General features: G+C 48.6%; 1 protein-coding gene across 8 annotated transcripts in view; it reads left to right on the forward strand.

Annotated features, from left to right (window-relative positions):
* Window positions 1–20,714, forward strand: part of SYNE2 (spectrin repeat containing nuclear envelope protein 2) — a 1,840,150-nt gene that overhangs the window by 1,247,647 nt on the left and 571,789 nt on the right. For all 8 annotated transcript variants that reach the window (XM_069638223.1, XM_069638224.1, XM_069638227.1 and 5 more), the window contains one exon: window positions 7,328–7,483. In XM_069638223.1, the coding sequence (XP_069494324.1) occupies window positions 7,328–7,483 (156 nt within the window). The remainder of the gene's footprint in view (window positions 1–7,327; window positions 7,484–20,714) is intronic.

A 20,714-nucleotide genomic window follows, 5' to 3' on the forward strand; every position in this document is an offset into this window, starting at 1 on the left:
TGCTGGCTGCACATGTGGAGTGTCAGTCACTGTTGGGAATGATGTCGTCTTGCATTCCTCTCATCAGTCATTGCTGGCTGCACATGGGCCTGTTACAGCAGTGTCAGTCGCTGTTGGGCATGATGTCGTCTTGCATTCCTCTCATCAGTCATTGCTGGCTGCACATGCGCCTGTTACAGGAGTGTCAGTCACTGTTGGGCATGATGTCGTCTTGCATTCCTCTCATCAGTCATTGCTGGCTGCACATGTGGAGTGTCAGTCACTGTTGGGAATTATGTCGTCTTGCATTCCTCTCATCAGTCATTGCTGGCTGCACACGGGCCTGTTACAGCAGTATCAGTCGCTGTTGGGCATGATGTCGTCTTGCATTCCTCTCATCAGTCATTGCTGGCTGCACATGCGCCTGTTACAGGAGTGTCAGTCACTGTTGGGCATGATGTCGTCTTGCATTCCTCTCATCAGTCATTGCTGGCTGCACATGGGCCTGTTACAGGAGTGTCAGTCACTGTTGGGCATGATGTCATCTTGCATTCCTCTCATCAGTCATTGCTGGCTGCACATGGGCCTGTTACAGGAGTGTCAGTCACTGTTGGGCATGATGTCGTCTTGCATTCCTCTCATCAGCCATTGCTGGCTGCACATGGGCCTGTTACAGCAGTGTCAGTCGCTGTTGGGCATGATGTCGTCTTGCATTCCTCGCATCAGTCATTGCTGGCTGCACATGCGCCTGTTACAGGAGTTCTTGGACACACAGTGGGTACAAGCCCCGCATCCTCCTCACGCAGCAGTTCCGAGACAAGCTGCATTGTAACACCTGTGTGCATGTGTGTTATAAATTACTCGGATCATATATGGGTGGTCCATATGGTCTCATCTGGTCCAGGGAACTCCTTTTCGTCTACCCAATCACCCGGCCACCATCCAGTCATTTCTTATTGCAGAACATGCTGTAGAAATAGACGTGTTATAAATATTTTTGTGTGGAAATTAATTGTATGTAGGTGTCAAAATATCATATTCACGTTGTACAGAGTAGTCGCACACAGTATTAGTAGTCGGTGCTGGGTGCAGGCTGTTTTGCCCCCCCCCCGTTCCCGTCTATGGATTAATGTTTCTTTGTGTGAAGATGGAGTGTGAATGTGGTTCATTCATTTGGGGTTTCATTGCGGGTGGATGCTAGTGGATTGGGTTGTGCGTCTGTGGGTTAGGTATTTGTGTTGTGTTTCTAATATGTCTGTATTACTAAAACTTATTTTCATGATATTAAGTTGTTGAATGCCTCTGATTGCCGTTTTGTTCTCTGCTGAATCTGCTTACGTTTGTGTTCTATGATGTATTCACTCTTGTGATATTTTACGGCTTGGACTCATTTTTTTGCGGTATTTCTTGATTTTCACTGAGTCCACGCCCTGATTCGATCAGTGGGCTCACCTCATTTTTTCGTGATAACACCATCTCGTCAGATGCCTGCCTTGAAGGCTGGGAAGCGCACTCGCACAACCTTCATGCCAGAGGTCTATGGACGGAGCAGGATAAGTTGCTACATATAAACCTCCGGGAGCTACGTGCAGTTTTCTGGGCTCCAAGCCCTTCCTGCCACTACTACGCAGAAAGGTAGTACGAATCCTCATGGAAAACACCACCAAAATGTTCTATATCCACAAGCAGGGTCAGATGAGGTCCCAGCACCTGCCAGCAAGCAGAGGCACAGGCCCCATCACACTGGGTGTTAAACTACCAGATGTTTCTGCTTCCTCTACACCTACCAGATGTGTCTGCTTCCTCTCCAACTTCCACGGATATACAACACCGTAGCCGACTCCCTCAGCAGGGAACTCCGCTCTTGTCACGACTGGGAACTTCAATTGGAACAGCTACACTGGGTGTTCCATTGTTGGTGCACGTCAGAAGTGGATCCTTTTTGTGGCCAGCGACAAGAGGTGCAAAGCATTCGCCGGCACATTTCCCCAACCTGAGAGCCTGTGGGACACATTTGCATTCCCATGGGAAGGGAAGTTCTTATGCGCATCTCCACCCATTCATATGGTGTCATGAGTCATCAGCGTCTTCAGACAGTATCAGTGCAAACTGGTATTATTGGCCCCTGCATGGCCGAAGAAGTTCTGCTACTCAGTACTAGTGATCGCGTGCCTCAGCTCCTCCTATCAGAATGTATCACTCAATGTGACGGCCTGGCTCCTGTGTTGTTAGAGCTTGGGCTGCTACACCTACTGCAGGACTGCCAAGATGTTCTGCCCCATGCCTGTGTGCCGTCCACCTTTAAAATGTTAAAAGAGTAAGTGGAATCGATTTTCGGTCTGGTGTAGAAGGCACAACCTTCAACCCCAGCATATCCAGGCACATGACATTCTCACATATGTTTTCCCCTGCGCAAGCAGTGTTGGCCCACACCTCCATCAAGGTGCACCTGGCCGCCATCTCCAGGTATAATCGCTTGCCGGGCAGGCCTTCACTATGGTCGCAGAGGTTGGTCAAATCATTTCTGAGAGGCCTTTTCAGGTCGTTTCCACCTATTCGGTCGACCAGCTCCTACATGGGAACTTAATGTTGTCCTATCAAGGCTCATGAAAGCACCCTTTGAGCCTATGCACAGGACACCGATCAAGCATCTATCCTGGAGACTGCTATTTTAGTGGCCATTACCTCGGCCGGAGACTTGGTGAGCTCCAGGCGTTTTCAGTCAAAGCCCCTTACTTGACTTTTCATAGATCCAAAGTTGTCTTGCGCATTAACCTGACATGTATGTTAAAAGTGCCGTCCATGTTCCACCTCAATGAGCCAGTGGTGTTGCCCGTATTCATTGGCTTGCCTGCTTCACCGACCGAGCGATCATTGCACTCGTTGAATGTGGTACAGGCTCTCGAGTGTTACATTGGCCAGACCAAGAACCTTCATCACAAGTCACAGCTGTTCATAACGTTTGGCCCCACCGGGGCAGGAAAGGCACTTGCCAAGCCTTCTATATCCAGGTGGATTCCTGCATGCATCTCCTTTTGCCATCAGCAAGCTGGCAGGCCTCTTCCTGGCAGGCCCAGAGCGCACACCACCAGGGCAGTGGCAGCCACTACTGCTTTCCTCTTTGCTACTCCGCTCCTAGAGAGCTGCAGGACACACACGTGGAGATCGGTGCATACATTCACCAAGTTCCATTGTGTCGACAGGTATTCTGTTGCAGGGTCCGATGTTGGCCAGTCCTGTTGGCTGGGGGTTAGTGGTCTCTAGTGGTAAGCTTGCTACTTTGAGCTTGCCTCTGCTCTTTTCACAAGGTTGTAAACTGCTGCATAATCTATTCACAGCATGTGAATCTATGAAAGATGCAATTCTGTAGATGAAATACATTACTTACCTGTAACTCCTGTTGTCCAGCGTTGGTATCTTTAATAGATTCACATGCGACCCTCCCGCCTACCCCTCTGGCTGTTCTCATTGGCTCGTATTGCCGCTCTCGTGCGCTCGCCAAAATCTGAAGATGGCCGACTGGGGTGGAGCTAAGGGAGCCTTGCCTATTGGCTGGGGCAGCATGACCCAAAAAGGATCCTACTAGAGCACAAAAGTGACTGAAAGTTTCACTATAATTTAAACTGCTCTAAGTTACTGAGGATTCCCAGCCTGACGGGGAATAGTCACAGCATGTGAACCTATGAAAGATACCAATGCTGGAGAACCGGAGTTTCAGGTAAGTAACTTATTCCATATACATAACCTATAACCTTGGGCCCAACGAGAGGAAGTGGGTCCCTATACCTCCTTGTTTGAGGCAAGGCACTATATATATTCCTGGGAATTTGCAACTGGCCAGCTAGAAGCTCAAACCTTGACCTCAGCAAGAATAAGTTCACCGCTATTTCCTGGGAATTTACAAACAGCCAGCTGGGCACTGTATCCCCCGAACAAAGGGTACACTCGTAACTCCCCATATGTAAACTCTGGAAAATAGTGCCAGCCCAGACTTGTCCGGCACAAGAAGTGGACCAAGCATTATATCTCTAGATGCCAACTTTACTGAGCTGGGCGCTGACTCTGCCAAGAAGGGTGCTGGGCTAGGACCCTAAAGTTGTGGGGGAGAAATTAGACCACCAATGATGGGGCGACTAGCATCGTTGCCAGCCAGGACACCCCTAGGTACTACAGTTCACTCCTTGCTTCCATCTTTTTATTTAGCTTCTTCTGAGAATGAAACATTATTTTCCATTAATCGAGAAACCCCTTGTGCCATTAGACATTCACCCCACTATCCACCCTGGCAAGAATAAAGCCTTCTGAACATATCACATGTCATGTGTTCAGTGCCCACATGGCTTGGGAGCGGCGCTTTCATTGTATGATTGATTCTGTTCATGGTTAGTGCAATATGTCCAGACGTCCTGTGTACATGGCCCGTATTTATTGTCAGGTGCTGCCTGGAATTCGTATGATTGGCCTGAGTGCTTGGACCCTGGGTATTGTAGGGTGCCCTCCTGGCCTGAGTACTTGGACCCTGGGTATTGTAGGGCGCCCTCCTGGCCTGAGCATTTGGACCCTTATTATTGAGGGGCACCCGCCTGGCCTGAGTGCTTGGACCATTATTACTGAGGGGCGCCTGCCTGGCCTGAGTGCTTGGACCCTTATTATTGAGGGGCACCCGCCTGGCCTGAGTGCTTGGACCATTATTATTGAGGGGCGCCTGCCTGGCCTGAGTGCTTGGACCCTTATTATTGAGGGGCGCCACCCTGCCCTGAGTACTTGGACCCTGGGTATTGTAGGGCGCCCTGCTGGCCTGAGTGCTTGGACCCTGGGTATTGTAGAGCGCCCTGCTAGTCTGAGTGCTTGGACCCTGGGTATTTTAAGGCACCCTGCCGGCCTGAGTGCTTGGACCCTGGGTATTGTAGAGCGCCCTGCTGGCCTGAGTGCTTGGACCCTGGGTGTTGTAGGGCACCCACCTGGCCTGAGTTCTTGGACCCTGGGTATTGAGGGGTGCCCACCCGGCCTGAGCACTTGGACCCTTATTATTGAGGGGCGCCCGCCTGGCCTGAGCACTTGGACCCTGGTTATTGAGGGGCGCCCGCCTGGCCTGAGCGTTTGGACCCTGGTTATTGAGGGGTGCCCGCCTGGCCTGAGCGCTTGGACCCTTATTATTGTGGGGCACCCACCTGGCCTGAGCACTTGGACCCTTATTATTGATGGGTGCCCACCTGGCCTGAGCACTTGGACCCTTATTATTGAGGGGCACCCACCTGGCCTGAGCACTTGGACCCTTATTATTGAGGGGCACCCACCTGGCCTTAGCACTTGGACCCTTATTTTTGAGGGGCACCCACCTGGCCTTAGCACTTGGACCCTTATTTTTGAGGGGCACCCACCTGGCCTGAGCACTTGGACCCTTATTATTGTGGGGCACCCACCTGGTCTGAGCACCTGGACCCTTATTATTGAGGGGCACCCACCTGGCCTTAGCACTTGGACCCTTATTATTGAGGGGCATCCGCCTGGCCTGAGCACTTGGACCCTGCAATTGAGGGGCCCCCCCTGGCCTGAGCACTTGGACCCTTATTATTGAGGGGCTCCCGCATGGCCTGAGTGTTTGGACCTGGTTATTGTAAGGCACCCTCCTGGCCTGAGCACTTGGACCCTGGTTATTGAGGGGCGCCCGTCTGGCCTGAGCACTTGGACCCTGGTCATTGAAGGGTGCCCGCCTGGCCTGAGCACTTGGACCCTTATTATTGAGGGGCGCCCTCCTGGCCTGAGCGTTTGGACCCTGGTTATTGAGGGGCGCCCACCTGGCCTGAGTGCTTGGACCCTGGTTATTGTAGGGTGCCCTCCTGGCCTGAGCGCTTGAACCCTGGTTATTGTAGGGCACTCTTCTGGCCTGAGCACTTGGACCCTGGGTATTGAGGGGCGCTTGCATGGCCTGAGCTCTTGGACCCTGGATATTGCAGGGAGACCGCGTGCCTTGGGTATCTAGATCAGACTTCTGGGATCAGAATGCGTTTCTCCATCTCTGGAAGCCTGTTCTTCTGGTTTCTTTTATCTACAATCCCAGCATTCTTGAAATTGGACCATAGGAGAAGCCTGTGTTCTGCTATGAGAGGCCTGTGTTCTGCTATGAGAGGCCTGTGTTCTGCTATGAGAGGCCTGTGTTCTGCTACTCTGTACAGTCTGGTGAAACAGAACTCAAGCATAAATGAGCCTAATTACCCCTCTCTATAGCCACTTTATAAGCCTACAGTATTCTGCATTTGTGTTATTCACTATATTAGTTTAAACATATACCATGCCAAACCAGTTTTATAAACACATTTAAAATAGTTTATTCATACATAAATGTATCATCAATCATAAAAAACATGATCACCTAGTTCTGTGCACTTTCCACAAGGCACAACTAAAAAGGCATATTCTATTGTCTATGGCTTATTATATCCAGCTTTAAATTACGTAGTGGGGTTAGTATGTGACACCTATTTATAGGTACACAAATTGACTCTTGAATTTATCAACCTTGTATTGATTTGTCAATTATTTGCATTCAATGATTCAACTAAAGAAACAGTAGATAGTCTCTTTTACGCTTGGGATGGCTTATTAACTGTCCCCTGGATATGTCTACATATGTTTCGGCCAGGTTGGTCTATTAAGCACCATCCCGGGTGTCTATTACTCTTGTTCTAGCCTTCTTCAGGACAAAGTATTTCTTGAGTGTAAGTGAAGCCATCACATGAACCCCAATGAGTCGTGATGGTAACTACAAACAAAACATAAAAACAGATTTGTAAAAACTGTTTAAACTAATATAGTGAATAACACAAATGCAGAATACTGTTGGCCAATAAAGCGGATATAGAGAGAGGTAATTAGGCTCATTTATGCTTGCCTTCTGCTTAGCCCTCCCAAGCAGAGCCTAATCCCCCTTAACCAAAAAATTGGGAACCACCCATTGAATATCTCCAGTCTGGTGAAAGCAGACACTCTGGCACGAAGCCTGCAGCATTCAGGAACTTTCCCACTGAAACTCTGATGTTTGGGACTGCATTAAGCGGAGAGAGGGAGAATTTGCAGAATCCTGTAGCGACCCTGTCAACTGGAAGTAATCCTCGAATTTTCAAACCTTTTGTGCCCTGTTTATAGATCTACTTCTGCCTTTTGAGGGAAACTGTCTGATGCAAAAGCTTAATATTGTATCTCGCTGAGTGACCCATGGACTCTATCTCTGGGTATTTTGTGGCTTTTGCTCTATATGAAAGTGCTGGCTGGTAGGGACCCTACCGGTGTTTGGAGGATGCAAACCTTCCAGTGCTGGGCACTCTCTAAATCTCATCTTTGCTTCTAGGAGCTTCTGGACAGAATTGCAGAGGAGCGGCTCAAGCTTGAAAGACTGATGGAGCGACTCCGAGCCAAGTATTCCGATACCTCCTCGGAGGCACCTTCCGAAATAGAGGCGCAAGCGGAGGAGTTCAGAAAGTCTCTCCAGAGCCTGGAGGACGAGGTGAGCGCACGTCCATCTTGGGGTTAGTTCACATGTTGAGCTCTCACCCCTGCCCGTCTTCTGTTTTCATTGTTCGAGTTCACGTTTGCACTATTCCAGATGCTTCGACCACACTACCTCCAGGAGAGGCGTGCCCCGAGGCATTCATGGGACCTGGAAGGGCAGGGAACAGATTCTAGAACATGAGCCGTTGCAAGTTCATTTGATGCGGAATTATCTCACTGCCATCATAAAAACAAGTTAATCAGAAATGCTAGGTTTGCCCATTAGTCTCATGACATTTCAGCACAGTACATAGTAATACAGGGGATTAGTTTCAAACTTCAATGAAAAGTTGGGATCTAAAATAATGGGAATCTGGGGTTGCTTTATACTGGCTAGGCCGCCTTGCGATGAAACGGCTATGGATTTCAATGCACTCAAGTTCAAGGGGTGAGCGGGTTCTGGGGTTGCTTTATAGTAGCTATACCACCTTGCCATGAAAGCAGCTATGGATTTCAATGCACTCCAGTTCAAGGGGCGAGCAGGTTCTGGGGTTGCTTTATAGTTGCTAGACCGCCTTGCCATGCAAGCAACTATGGATTTCAATGCACTCCAGGTCAAGGGGCAAGCAGGTTCTGGGGTTGCTTTATAGTTGCTAGACTGCCTTGCCATGAAAGCAGCTATGGATTTCAATGCACTCCAGTTCAAGGGGCGAGCAGGTTCTGGGGTTGCTTTATAGTTGCTAGACCGCCTTGCCATGCAAGCAACTATGGATTTCAATGCACTCCAGGTCAAGGGGCAAGCAGGTTCTGGGGTTGCTTTATAGTTGCTAGACCGCCTTGCCATGAAAGCAGCTATGGATTTCAATGCACTCCAGGTCAAGGGGCGAGCAGGTTCTGGGGTTGCTTTATAGTGGCTAGACCACCTTGCCATGAAAGCAGCTATGGATTTCAATACACTCCAGTTCAAGGGCGAGAGGGCTCTGGGGTTGCCTTATATTGGCTAGACCACCGCCTTGCGATGAAAGCAACTATGGATTGCAATGCACTCCAGTTCAAGGGGCAAGCGGGTTCTGGGGTTGCTCTATAGTGGCTAGACCGCCTTGCCATGAAAGCGGCTATCTATTCTAGTGCAGTTCACTTTAAGAGTCAAGTGGATTCAGAAAGCAGGGTGAAGTACCCCCCACATCTGCCCTTGACCTGCCACAATCAAGATCCTGCAGCATGTCCATCCTTTTATGTTCATACTATAGCTTTGAAGCCAAAAAAGTCCCAGAAGGTCATTATAATTGACACATGTTCATGTTTTAATTAATTGAGAAGCTTGGTCTATATCTGCATCTTTCCTCCATTTAAGGGAGACTGGGGAGAGGAACAGTTTTCAATGGGATATCATGTATTCCACCAATTCTTTGCAATATCGGAGGCGATTCTCGAACCAGACCCTCATTTGATCTAGCGCAGATGAGTGCAGAGACCTAGCCTCAAATCTTAGACCTGGTTAGGTGTCATCAGTGAGGTGTCATCAGTGAGGTGTAGCTCGAGGTTATAGGCATGTGGGAGTAGGAGGTAAGCTGGTGGTCCGGTGCAGAAAGGATGTGGCCTAAGAGGTTGGCAGAACTACCCTTTTGTGGGAGTCACCAAGCCAGATTTCCATAACTTTTTACCCCTTCTGTAATGGCACAGTGGGCTGAAAAATGATTCTTTGGATAGTCACCCAGCGTGATGCCAGTGGTTATGATTAATTGAAAGCCTATGTGTAGCCCGTTTCCCAGCCACAACTCCACCCAGGTAGCATCCATACCTGTCCTAGGTAAGAGACAGTTTCCATGGAAGGGTGTAGGGAGGGGCACTGCACCTGCTAAATAAATGCTGTTAACAGGAGATGGGCTGCACCCCGAGTTCTGAGATCACTAATGGACACAGGCGCCAAAGGGATCACAATGGGGACCCCTCTTTATTTATAAAACACACGTGTCTTTTAAACCTTTTTCCGTCCCTATTATTCCCCCGGCGTGAGCACCATCTAAATGGTGCCCTGCTAGGTCGGGTCACCCTTCCTTGGAGAGGTCTCTGGGACCCTTAAGGTGAGTTTGGCACAGCAGACCCCCACGTAAACTCGGGCACCACCCACATGTAGTGTGAGGCTAGTGGATGGCTTCTGTGGGTGGTCTTGTCTCAGTAGGCAGCCTCAGGCAGGCCGCCACACTCTCCTGCTACCTCACGCCAGGGTACCTCCCCTCCACCCGCTTTCAGTACTTAACGTTCCTATCAATAATTAATAGCCTACCCCTAATTGACTCTTAACCCTCCTTATTATTCCCCCTAACACTTACCCTAAATTCTATGCTTCCCCCCTACTTAACAATTACCCATCATAACATTTAATTAATAAATATATACAAACAACTGCGCATACATAAATACGTTGGCATATAACATATATTCTGCATAAAACACTAGGTCACAAAGGGGTGACTGCTGCAGTCAATCACCGCCTTCGCAGTACTTTAAGGTCTGTCTCTGGTGCTGGCACACTAATGACGGGTTGCAAGCTAGTGGATAAGCTGGCTGTGAGGGACTAGAAGGTGGTGCTGGTTTCAGGCTAGCTGGAACTCTGTCGTATGATGGCTGGGTCTGGCCCCACTGTTTTATTCTTCTGAGTGACCCCATCCCCCACATGGGGCCTCCCATGATCGCTGTGCTCCCTGCACTCTCTAGAAGTCCTTGGTGGCGACTTGCGCGGGTGGGGGGTTACACCCGTGCTCACCGCTACACCCTGCATCTTTGTGCATTGTGCATTCTTAAGGGTGGGCCCGGTTGGCTGGGGGGAGGTACCCACTCTCACTGCCGCACATGCAGCATTCTTCAAATTCTTCGGGGCTGCCCTGTTAGCACGGGGGCCATCCCACGTCACTGCTGCAGTCCACGCTGTCATCTTGGAGTAAGGTGGCATCCGTGGTGCCATGGAGACGCTGCTGTGAGCCGACCGCACCTGTGGCCATTTTATGATCAGGCAGTGTCCCCATGGCAACAGAGGATGCCGCTTGGAATCACAGCCATGCGCCACAGCCTTCTTCTGTCCAGGCCCCCAACAATGCATCGGTAGACACGGGTGGGCCATGGTCTTCACCCAGGCTGCTCCGCTGGGCTGCCCAGGGCTTTTCTTCACCTCGGCTGCCCAACAAAGCAGCCCAGAACTTCCTCCTTCCTCCTCTTAACATGACCTTCAAAGGCGCACCACCTTCAAAGGCAAAGAAAAAGGGCAAAGCTGAGCTAAAGGACCCTTCTATTACTACAACGAAGTTGAAACATCCAGCTCCTATGGAGAAAACATCATCTACGAGTTTGTCAACCACAATTAGAACGCCCTCATATACGACAACGGCCAAAGGTTCATCGAAGTCCAAATCATCCACGACGCTTTCCGCGACAGGCAGATCCCCGTATATGGGCAAATCTCCATCAATGGAGGCCTCGTCCACAAAGGAACCATCGAAAAAACATGAGTGATCCCCATCCACGACATCATTCATGAAAGCTCCATCGTCCATGGGAAAGTCCTCTTCCACAGAGAAAGTATTGTCCATGAAAAACCCTTCGTCGACGGTCAAATTAGCATCCATGGGAAAATCTTCATTGAGCAGGTGCTCATGACGAGTGGTGCACCATCCAGAGAAACAACCGTATTGACACCACAGCGGTCCTCGTCAACGGAGGAGCATCAAGCAGAGGAATGGGCAGGCAGGCCCCTTTAATACTGCAGGCTTCAGGTTCCAATATTTTAAACTTTTCTCCAAATTAGGAAATGACAGAATTACCAGATATCCTTCAGTATGATTTCTCTGATGTTGAGGAAATCTGTGATGCCGAGGTCAGTGCCCAAGGAGTACAGACCCCCATGGCAAACAGCTTTCGAGAACACGACTGATCCGTTTCAATTGTCCCTTATGCAATCCCTGAAGAATATCATTTATGAATTCCAAAGGAGACAGGAAGCTTGCATAGCTTCCAGGGTACAAACCAGTCAGGAAGACCCAGTCTTGGCAACTAGCCATCGTATCCAGCCAGTACCAACCAAGAGGCAGAGAAACATCATCCCACCACGATCTACCGGGGCATCATCCCTGCTTTCACTACATGCGGATGATCCCTCTCTATCGCAAGACCCTCTCGGAGATGCATATCATGACTTCTCTGACCCAGAGACTCATGCAGATGAACTGGAGGAAGGAGAGATCCCACAGGACTCGCCTCAACAGGACGCGGATGAATGGGGGAACTACGTCATTGAAAAACAGAAGAAGCAAGAATCTCCAGGCGTCGTTCCATTCTGTTATAGGAAAAGCTGCAATGAAGTTTCATCTTCAAGTCTCATCGAAGAAAAGAAGTCTGTGCTATATGAGCACAGAGAGAAGAGTAGAAGGGCCACCAACGCTATACCTATTCCAGGTACCATATGGGAGGCAGGAGAGCAGATAGTAACTAATCCACTGTCATTCCCTTCGACAACTGCTAGGCTCAAGAAAAAGTACAAAACACCAAAGGATGCACCACTATGCCTGCGAGGGTACACAAAGCTTGTTTTCATGATCGCAGTGGCTACTAGGAACAAGCTCACTATCCCCCGCTTCTCTACTCACAGCCACCCACCCCCGGACCAAGAGGGCAGAAAATCTGAAACAGTAGGCAGAAGGTGTCGGCTTCAGTGTCACTTTCCATCAGGCCTACCAACGCCCTCGCCATGACAGCCAGGTACGACACAGAACTATGGCACAAAATGAACAGGTTCATGGACCATCCGCCAGCTGAGTTTCAGGAGGAAGCTCAAGGATAGAGAAACATCTGATCGACTCTACAGTTGATGCAGAGGAATCAGGGTTGCAAAAAATGGTGCACAGATCAGTCCTCAGATGCCGAGCCTGGATGTAGTTTACTAATTTTCATCCTGAAGTACAGGCCCAAATTCTAGACATGCCATTTGATGGCCAAGAATTGTTCAGCAAGAAGCGCGTTGATCACCTGAAGGGGATCAAAACAGATACGGACACAGCCAGGGCCATCAGCTCACGGAAGGACAAACCGCATAGCCCTTTTTGCTCCTTTCGTGGAGGCTCAGGAAAGTTCTGTACATCTTCTTACAGGCCATATCCCGCGCAAAGGTCAGCATCAGCGAACACGCCCTTTTCAAGATACCCGCAGTCTGACGCGACACAGAGAGGCAGACATTAATCAGGTCAATCGAGGCCCCAGATGTCCAAGCAGGCTTGACTTGCCATGGTCTCCCCTCCCGCACCGCACTCAGGTGGGTGTAAGGATCAGCCATCATTGAAAACAGTGGCAAGAATTATCTCAGACAAGTCAGTGGTACAAGTAGTGAGCAAGGGAAGCACAATCAAATTCTTAAAACCGCCACCTACATTGCCACTTCTAGCAACCAACTCTCCTTATCTGTCTCGGCTCAAGGTGGAGGTATTTATACTGCTACAGAAATCTAACATAGAAAGAGCACCACTCATAAGGGAAAAGGCTTCTACTGACGTTTCTTTTCTAGTGAGAAAAAAGAACAGGCATTGGCGATTGATTCTTGATCTATGTGCCCGTAAACAAATCTGTGAAGTGCATGAAGTTCAAAATGACAAGGCTACAACAGGTCATACCTTGGTTCCAAAAGGGCAACTAACGATCTGGAAGACGCCTACTTCAACATACCATTCGAACTGGCACACAGGCGGTACTTAAGGTTCACTGAAGGGGTAAGCACTACCAGTTCAGGGTACTTCCCTTTGGCCTAGGGTCAGCTCTGACAGTCTTTTCAAAATACCTCACTCCTGTAGCGGCACATTTAAGAGTATCCAGAGTGCAAGTGTTCCCATATCTGGAAGATTGGCTTATAAAAGAGGAATTGGAGAGGCAAGTAATCCAAAGTGTCCTTCATTGACACACCAGCACATAAAAGCTTGTTTCCTAGGGGCAGGTCTGGATACATCTATTCCACTGGTCAGGCTTTCCAGAGAATGAATCACTGTGCTGGTGCAATTAGCAAATTGGTTTATGACAGCAAACACCGCCACGGTACGTCAATACAAGTCCCTGCTGGGCATGATGTCGTCATGTTTATTGCTGGTTCCAAACTTCAGGTTGAAGATGCGTCAAATCGGAGTGGAGTTGGATCTACAGTGGACACAAACTTCATGTGCTCTATGATGATGGCGGGACAAGCAAAACCTCCAACCGGGCATGCCGTTTCAATTCCCTGCGTCAACACTCCTTCTCAGGATGGATGCATCCCTATCAGGATGGGGGGCACATCTGGGAGTCCTGCAAGCAAGAAGCACATGGTTCAGAGAGGAATTAGTTCTACACATCAATGTCCTAGAGCTCTGGGCCACTCGATGGGCACTGAGGTCATTTTAACCGGTCCTAAAGGGCCAGGGTGTGACTGTACGGATGGACACCACCACCTCTGGGATACAAGGAGGATATCATAGGCCAACGCAGTATTATCACTCCTCACCTTTCTTACCTTCCTCTTACCAATAAGCTCTCCCATGCACTTATGCCATACCAGTAGTATTAGTATTACTGGGATGAGGAAGAACAGGGTTGACTCCACTGAACTGTCATCTCAAACTACTGGGGCAAAGAAGAACAAAGTTGACTATACTGAACACCTATGTCAAGATAATGTGACGAAGAAGAGGCGAGGAGCCCTGAACAACCACTCTGAGAACAGGATTAAAATGTTCTAGTCATCAGATCTCAAGCAACTTAAAGATGGAAGAGGGAATAGCCAAACTGTTAGTCCCTCACTGGATGCACCGCAGCCGAGAGCCTCGCACCGCAGATGGTGAAGCTGCTGATTGAGAGGTGGACAGCAGTGACCTGGTATCACTACCTGCTCTGCCGTGGAACATCAGAACGAGACCAGCAGGAGAAGCAAGGACATGCAGCCCAGCCTGGACGAAGTGCAAAAGAACCACTGGAGGGAGTGCAAACACAGGAGAAGTCAATGAAAAGCTGTTGGAAGACTCGGAGAAGCCTGAGACCGACACCACATACCTGGAGTATGACATCAAGGTAGGGGGGCTGCCTGGGTCTGTGAAGGGGTTGTTACTGGTCAGAGAGCCTGACACAAAGTTCTGATGTTTTCAACATTGGACATCTTTATTAAACAAAAAGGGTTGGATGAAGGCCTTTCTGTCCCTATCCTGAAGAGTTTCCCTATCTAGAAAACTAAAGCTAAAGATTAGTCTTTGTCTAGTCCTTTTCTATCTGCCCCTCCCACTAAAATGAACTAGGAGTGCAAGGAAATGTATCTGACTTAAATTTAGCAAAAAGTGCTCCTAACAAGGCAAGTAAAACAATCCAACAGAAACAGTATTTTTCAAGAAGTAGTCCTTGGATCCAGAGGGTGATTTCACTTCCCCTGGATTATTTAAGTACACTGGGAAAAGTGTCTCTTTCAAATAACTTCTTAAGAAGGGCAAAAAGATGGCAAACGTGTCTTTTTAAAATAGGTGAAAGGATGGCAAACATGTCTTTTCAAATAACAGCTTCTTAAGAATGTTGAAATGTCTCTTTCAAGTGAGAGGTCCTTAAGAATAACGAAATAATATTTGATGTACTTCTTCACCATATACTTTACAAAACAAATAAGTTTCTTTATACAATTTGAATGGACTGCCTGGTATACTCTCCTGCCAGGAAACCCTTTCTGGGTTTTACAGATCCCCTGGTATACTCTCCTGCCAGATATCTTGCCTCCCAATGTTCACTGTCTGGTATGTTCCTTTCATCAGGACTTTTCTTGACTTCATTGCCTTTTAATTCACCACAGTTATGTTACTTCACTGTGTTTTCTACTTAATTTGCGTGAGGTGCTACTTGTTCCAACTTTCCCTATACTGACCTCTCATGTATGGGGATGTGTTTGAGTGCTGTCTGTGTATTGCACTGGTTCAGTATTTAAATACATCTTTGTCTGTTCATATGCCTGTCTGCATGCCCCAGGGGTCCCTTACAGCTCTCGGCAGACTAACCAGTGTATGGAAGGGCCCCACACACACCCTCCAGGTTACTTTCTTTGCAGGCCCACACAAGGGCCAAGTCATCTTCAAACAAGGCTTGCCCGCTGGTTTGTGGGCTGTATTACTCCCTGTCATGAAATAAAGGCCGACCCGCTCGCACGTCCAGCTATTGCCCATTCAACCAGAGGGAGGGCAGCAACTGCGACATTCCATGCAGGAGTAGCCATGAAAGACGTATGCAGTGCAGCTACATGGAGCACTCTCCATAACGTTCGCCAAGCATTATTTCTGGAGGAGGATGCCCCGAAGGGAGTCGGCTGTCAGTTCTACGACACTTGTTAGCTTGAGGTAGAAGCAGCCTTGTTTTTTCCCTCCTTCCCTTTTTATTTAAGCATGCAAAAAGTGTTCTGTTGTACGTCTCTGCTGGGCACTGTTTGGAACTGTCCTGTGCTTCATGGAAGTATGTGGCATGCGTGCACTTCTTGGTATTCAATTCAAGCGTGCGAATCTATGGAGGATCCAATGCTGGAGATGTTTCAGTAACTTACTTGTAACTGTATTTCTCCAGCGTTGATATCTTTCATAGATTGCACTGAGCAGTCAGTGCTAAGAAAGCAAGAATCCTGTATTGCCCTTATTTCCTCAGCTTTGCTACACAGGTGGATCCATTGCAAGTGGTGTGCCCAAGGGATCGGTACCTGTGCCCATTATATCCAACATTTCAAGTATATGAATCAGTCAATGGTTGCAAGTGTTGGGTGTGCCCCGGGATTGGTACCTGTGCTCATTATATCCAACATTTCAAGTATATGAATCAATCAATGGTTGCAGGTGGTGGGTGTGCCCAAGGGATCGGTACCTGTGCCCATCATACCCAACATTTCAAGTATATGAATCAATCAATGGTTGCAGGTGGTGGGTGTGCCCAAGGGATCGGTACCTGTGCCCATCATACCCAACATTTCAAGTATATGAATCAATCAATGGTTGCAGGTGGTGGGTGTGCCCAAGGGATCGGTACCTGTGCCCATCATACCCAACATTTCAAGTATATGAATCAGTCAATGGTTGCAGGTGGTGGGTGTGCCCAAGGGATCGGTACCTGTGCCCATCATACCCAACATTTCAAGTATATGAATCAGTCAATGGTTGCAAGTGGTGGGTGTGCCCAAGGGATCGGTACCTGTGCCCATTATATCCAACATTTCAAGTATATGAATCAGTCAATGGTTGCAAGTGGTGGGTGTACCCAAGGGATCGGTACCTGCGCCCATTATATCCAACATTTCAAGTATATGAATCAGTCAATGGTTGCAGGTGGTGGGTGTGCCCAAGGGATCGGTACCTGTGCCCATCATACCCAACATTTCAAGTATATGAATCAGTCAGTGGTTGCAAGTGGTGGGTGTGCCCAAGGGATCGGTACCTGTGCCCATTATATCCAACATTTCAAGTAAATAAATCCATCTATGGCCTCAAGTGGTGTACCCAAGGGATCGGTACCTGTGCCCATTATATCCAACATTTCAAGTATATGAATCAATCAATGGTTGCAAGTGGTGGGTGTGCCCCAGGGATCGGTACCTGTGCCCATTATATCCAACATTTAAAGTAAATAAATCCATCTATGGCCTCAAGTGGTGTACCCAAGGGATCGGTACCTGTGCCCATTATATCCAACATTTCAAGTATATGAATCAATCAATGGTTGCAAGTGGTGGGTGTGCCCCAGGGATCGGTACCTGTGCCCATTATATCCAACATTTCAAGTATATGAATCAATCAATGGTTGCAAGTGGTGGGTGTGCCCAAGGGATCGGTACCTGTGCCCATTATATCCAACATTTCAAGTAAATAAATCCATCTATGGCCTCAAGTGGTGTACCCAAGGGATCGGTACCTGTGCCCATTATATCCAACATTTCAAGTATATGAATCAATCAATGGTTGCAAGTGGTGGGTGTGCCCCAGGGATCGGTACCTGCGCCCATTATATCCAACATTTCAAGTATATGAATCAATCAATGGTTGCAAGTGGTGGGTGTGCCCCAGGGATCGGTACCTGCGCCCATTATACCCAACATTTCAAGTATATGAATCAATCAATGGTTGCAAGTGGTGGGTGTGCCCCAGGGATCGGTACCTGCGCCCATTATATCCAACATTTCAAGTATATGAATCAGTCAATGGTTGCAGGTGGTGGGTGTTCCCAAGGGATCGGTACCTGTGCCCATCATACCCAACATTTCAAGTATATGAATCAGTCAATGGTTGCAAGTGGTGGGTGTACCCAAGGGATCGGTACCTGTGCCCATTATATCCAACATTTCAAGTATATGAATCAATCAATGGTTGCAAGTGGTGGGTGTGCCCCAGGGATCGGTACCGGTGCCCATTATATCCAACATTTCAAGTATATGAATCAATCAATGGTTGCAAGTGGTGGGTGTGCCCCGGGATCGGTACCTGCGCCCATTATATCCAACATTTCAAGTATATGAATCGGTCAATGGTTGCAAGTGGTGGGTGTGCCCCAGGGATCGGTACCTGCGCCCATTATATCCAACATTTCAAGTATGTGAACCAATCAATGGTTGCAAGTGGTGGGTGTGCCCCAGGGATCGGTACCTGCGCCCATTATACCCAACATTTCAAGTATATGAATCAGTCAATGGTTGCAAGTGGTGGGTGTGCCCCAGGGATCCGTACCTGTGCCCATTATATCCAACATTTCAAGTATATGAATCAGTCAATGGTTGCAAGTGGTGGGTGTGCCCCGGGATCGGTACCTGCGCCCATTATATCCAACATTTCAAGTATATGAATCGGTCAATGGTTGCAAGTGGTGGGTGTGCCCCAGGGATCGGTACCTGCGCCCATTATATCCAACATTTCAAGTATGTGAACCAATCAATGGTTGCAAGTGGTGGGTGTGCCCCAGGGATCGGTACCTGCGCCCATTATACCCAACATTTCAAGTATATGAATCAGTCAATGGTTGCAAGTGGTGGGTGTGCCCCAGGGATCCGTACCTGTGCCCATTATATCCAACATTTTAAGTATATGAATCAGTCAATGGTTGCAAGTGGTGGGTGTGCCCCAGGGATCGGTACCTGCGCCCATTATATCCAACATTTCAAGTATATGAATCGGTCAATGGTTGCAAGTGGTGGGTGTGCCCCAGGGATCGGTACCTGCGCCCATTATATCCAACATCTCCTGAAAACCCTAAACGATTTTATGAAGAATCCGTGCTACAAAATATCCTCATAGCAGGAAACTGAGCAAGAGGGTTGGCTAAAGCAGTTAATGGAATTTTATTGAAATTTAAATATAGTTGTAGCTTGTATATACCAGGGGATAGTTATGACTCATTTCAGTTTTGGTTTATATGTGGAATTTTGGCAACACCCTTGGTTTTGGTTCAGGTGGCGCTATAACACTGTCATTAGGGTATTTCAACAACAAATGCTTTCAGGGAATCGTACAGTGCCTAGGAATTCCTGGAAGCGAGCGCCTTGCAACTGATTGTGCTGATGACTGATGAATGGACAGGATAAGAGAATATAGGGGGCAAGAATGGTGGTGATAGTGTGGGGCCCCCAGGGTAAGAGAATATTTACCAAGAAATCCAGGGAGGAGCGGGTTTAGGGGGCAAGAATGGTGGTGATAGTGTGGAGCCCCCAGGATAAGAGAATATTTACCAAGAAATCCAGCGAGGAGCGGGTTTAGGGGGCAAGAATGGTGGTGATAGTTTGGGGCCCCCAGGATAAGAGAATATTTACCAAGAAATCCAGCGAGGAGCGGGTTTAGGGGGCAAGAATGGTGGTGATAGTGTGGGGCCCCCAGGATAAGAGAATATTTACCAAGAAATCCAGCGAGGAGCGGGTTTAGGGGGCAAGAATGGTGGTGATAGTGTGGAGCCCCCAGGTATTTACCAAGAAATCCAGCGAGGAGAGGGTTTAGGGGGCAAGAATGGTGGTGATAGTGTGGGGTCCCCAGGATAAGAGAATATTTACCAAGACATCCAGCGAGGAGCGGGTTTAGGGGGCAAGAATGGTGGTAATAGTGTGGGGCCCCCAGGGTAAGAGAATATTTACCAAGAAATCCAGCGAGGAGCGGGTTTAGGGGGCAAGAATGGTGGTGATAGTGTGGAGCCCCCAGGATAAGAGAATATTTACCAAGAAATCCAGTGAGGAGCGGGTTTAGGGGGCAAGAATGGTGGTGATAGTGTGGGGCCCCCAGGATAAGAGAATATTTACCAAGAAATCCAGCGAGGAGCGGGTTTAGGGGGGCAAGAATGGTGGTGATAGTGTGGAGCCCCCAGGTATTTACCAAGAAATCCAGCGAGGAGAGGGTTTAGGGGGCAAGAATGGTGGTGATAGTGTGGGGCCCCTTTGAGGTTGGATGCTGCTGAAGGTTGTTGTTTTTGGGGGGGGAGTCCCAATGGTGAGGGGTAATGGGGACGAAGGAATGGAAAGGAGAGGGTTCACGGGGCAGACCAGGCATGGCGAGACTGCCAACACTGTGGGAACAGTGGGAGGAGGCAAGTAGAGGAGACAGAAACAGCCAACTTGGGGGTAACCCTTGGATAGATTTAAAATCCAGTCGGGGGACTTGGAAACGGGCCTGGTTTTACATGGAGGGCCAGCTGGCATCAAAGTGTTCTAGAGAATTGACTGATGAGTGGTGAAATTTATGAGGCTTGCGAGCGGCAAAGCTGAGTGTTTTGTCAAGGGGGCCGAAAGGAGTAGAGAAGTAACCAAAAAGACTGCTGCGGTAGCAGCCAAGCTGGTGGTGTTCCTGGGAAGAGATTAGTTTTATTGGCGTGGTAGGTGGCGAGAGCGCAGGGCTGCCTGATGTTCAAGCGGTTGATCCTGGCTTTGGTGGTGGTGGAAGTGATCGTCCGATTGCTGTCGGAGGATCCCATGGTGGAGCGTTGGTTTGCAGGTAGCGCATCAGTACCACCTAATGGAGGTGCACCGTTTGGTCCCACTATCCACTTGCTCCATTTGTGTCACTTTAGCATCAACGATTGGGGCTGTGTAGCTTTGGCTCAGAGGAGAATATCGGCACTATTCGTTTTGGATTATAAATGCACCACCGTTAGTTTCAGCGTGTTGGTGGCCATTTAGTAGCAAATAGTGAGAGCTAATGAGAGTATTAAGATATATGGTATGGGCATAAGGAAAAGCAATGGGGAAGTGGATGGAATTCGTC

Source organism: Ambystoma mexicanum, chromosome 14 (genome assembly GCF_040938575.1).
Source record: "Ambystoma mexicanum isolate Mex_15411 chromosome 14, UKY_AmexF1_1, whole genome shotgun sequence".
In the NCBI taxonomy this organism is placed as follows: Eukaryota; Metazoa; Chordata; class Amphibia; order Caudata; family Ambystomatidae; genus Ambystoma; species Ambystoma mexicanum.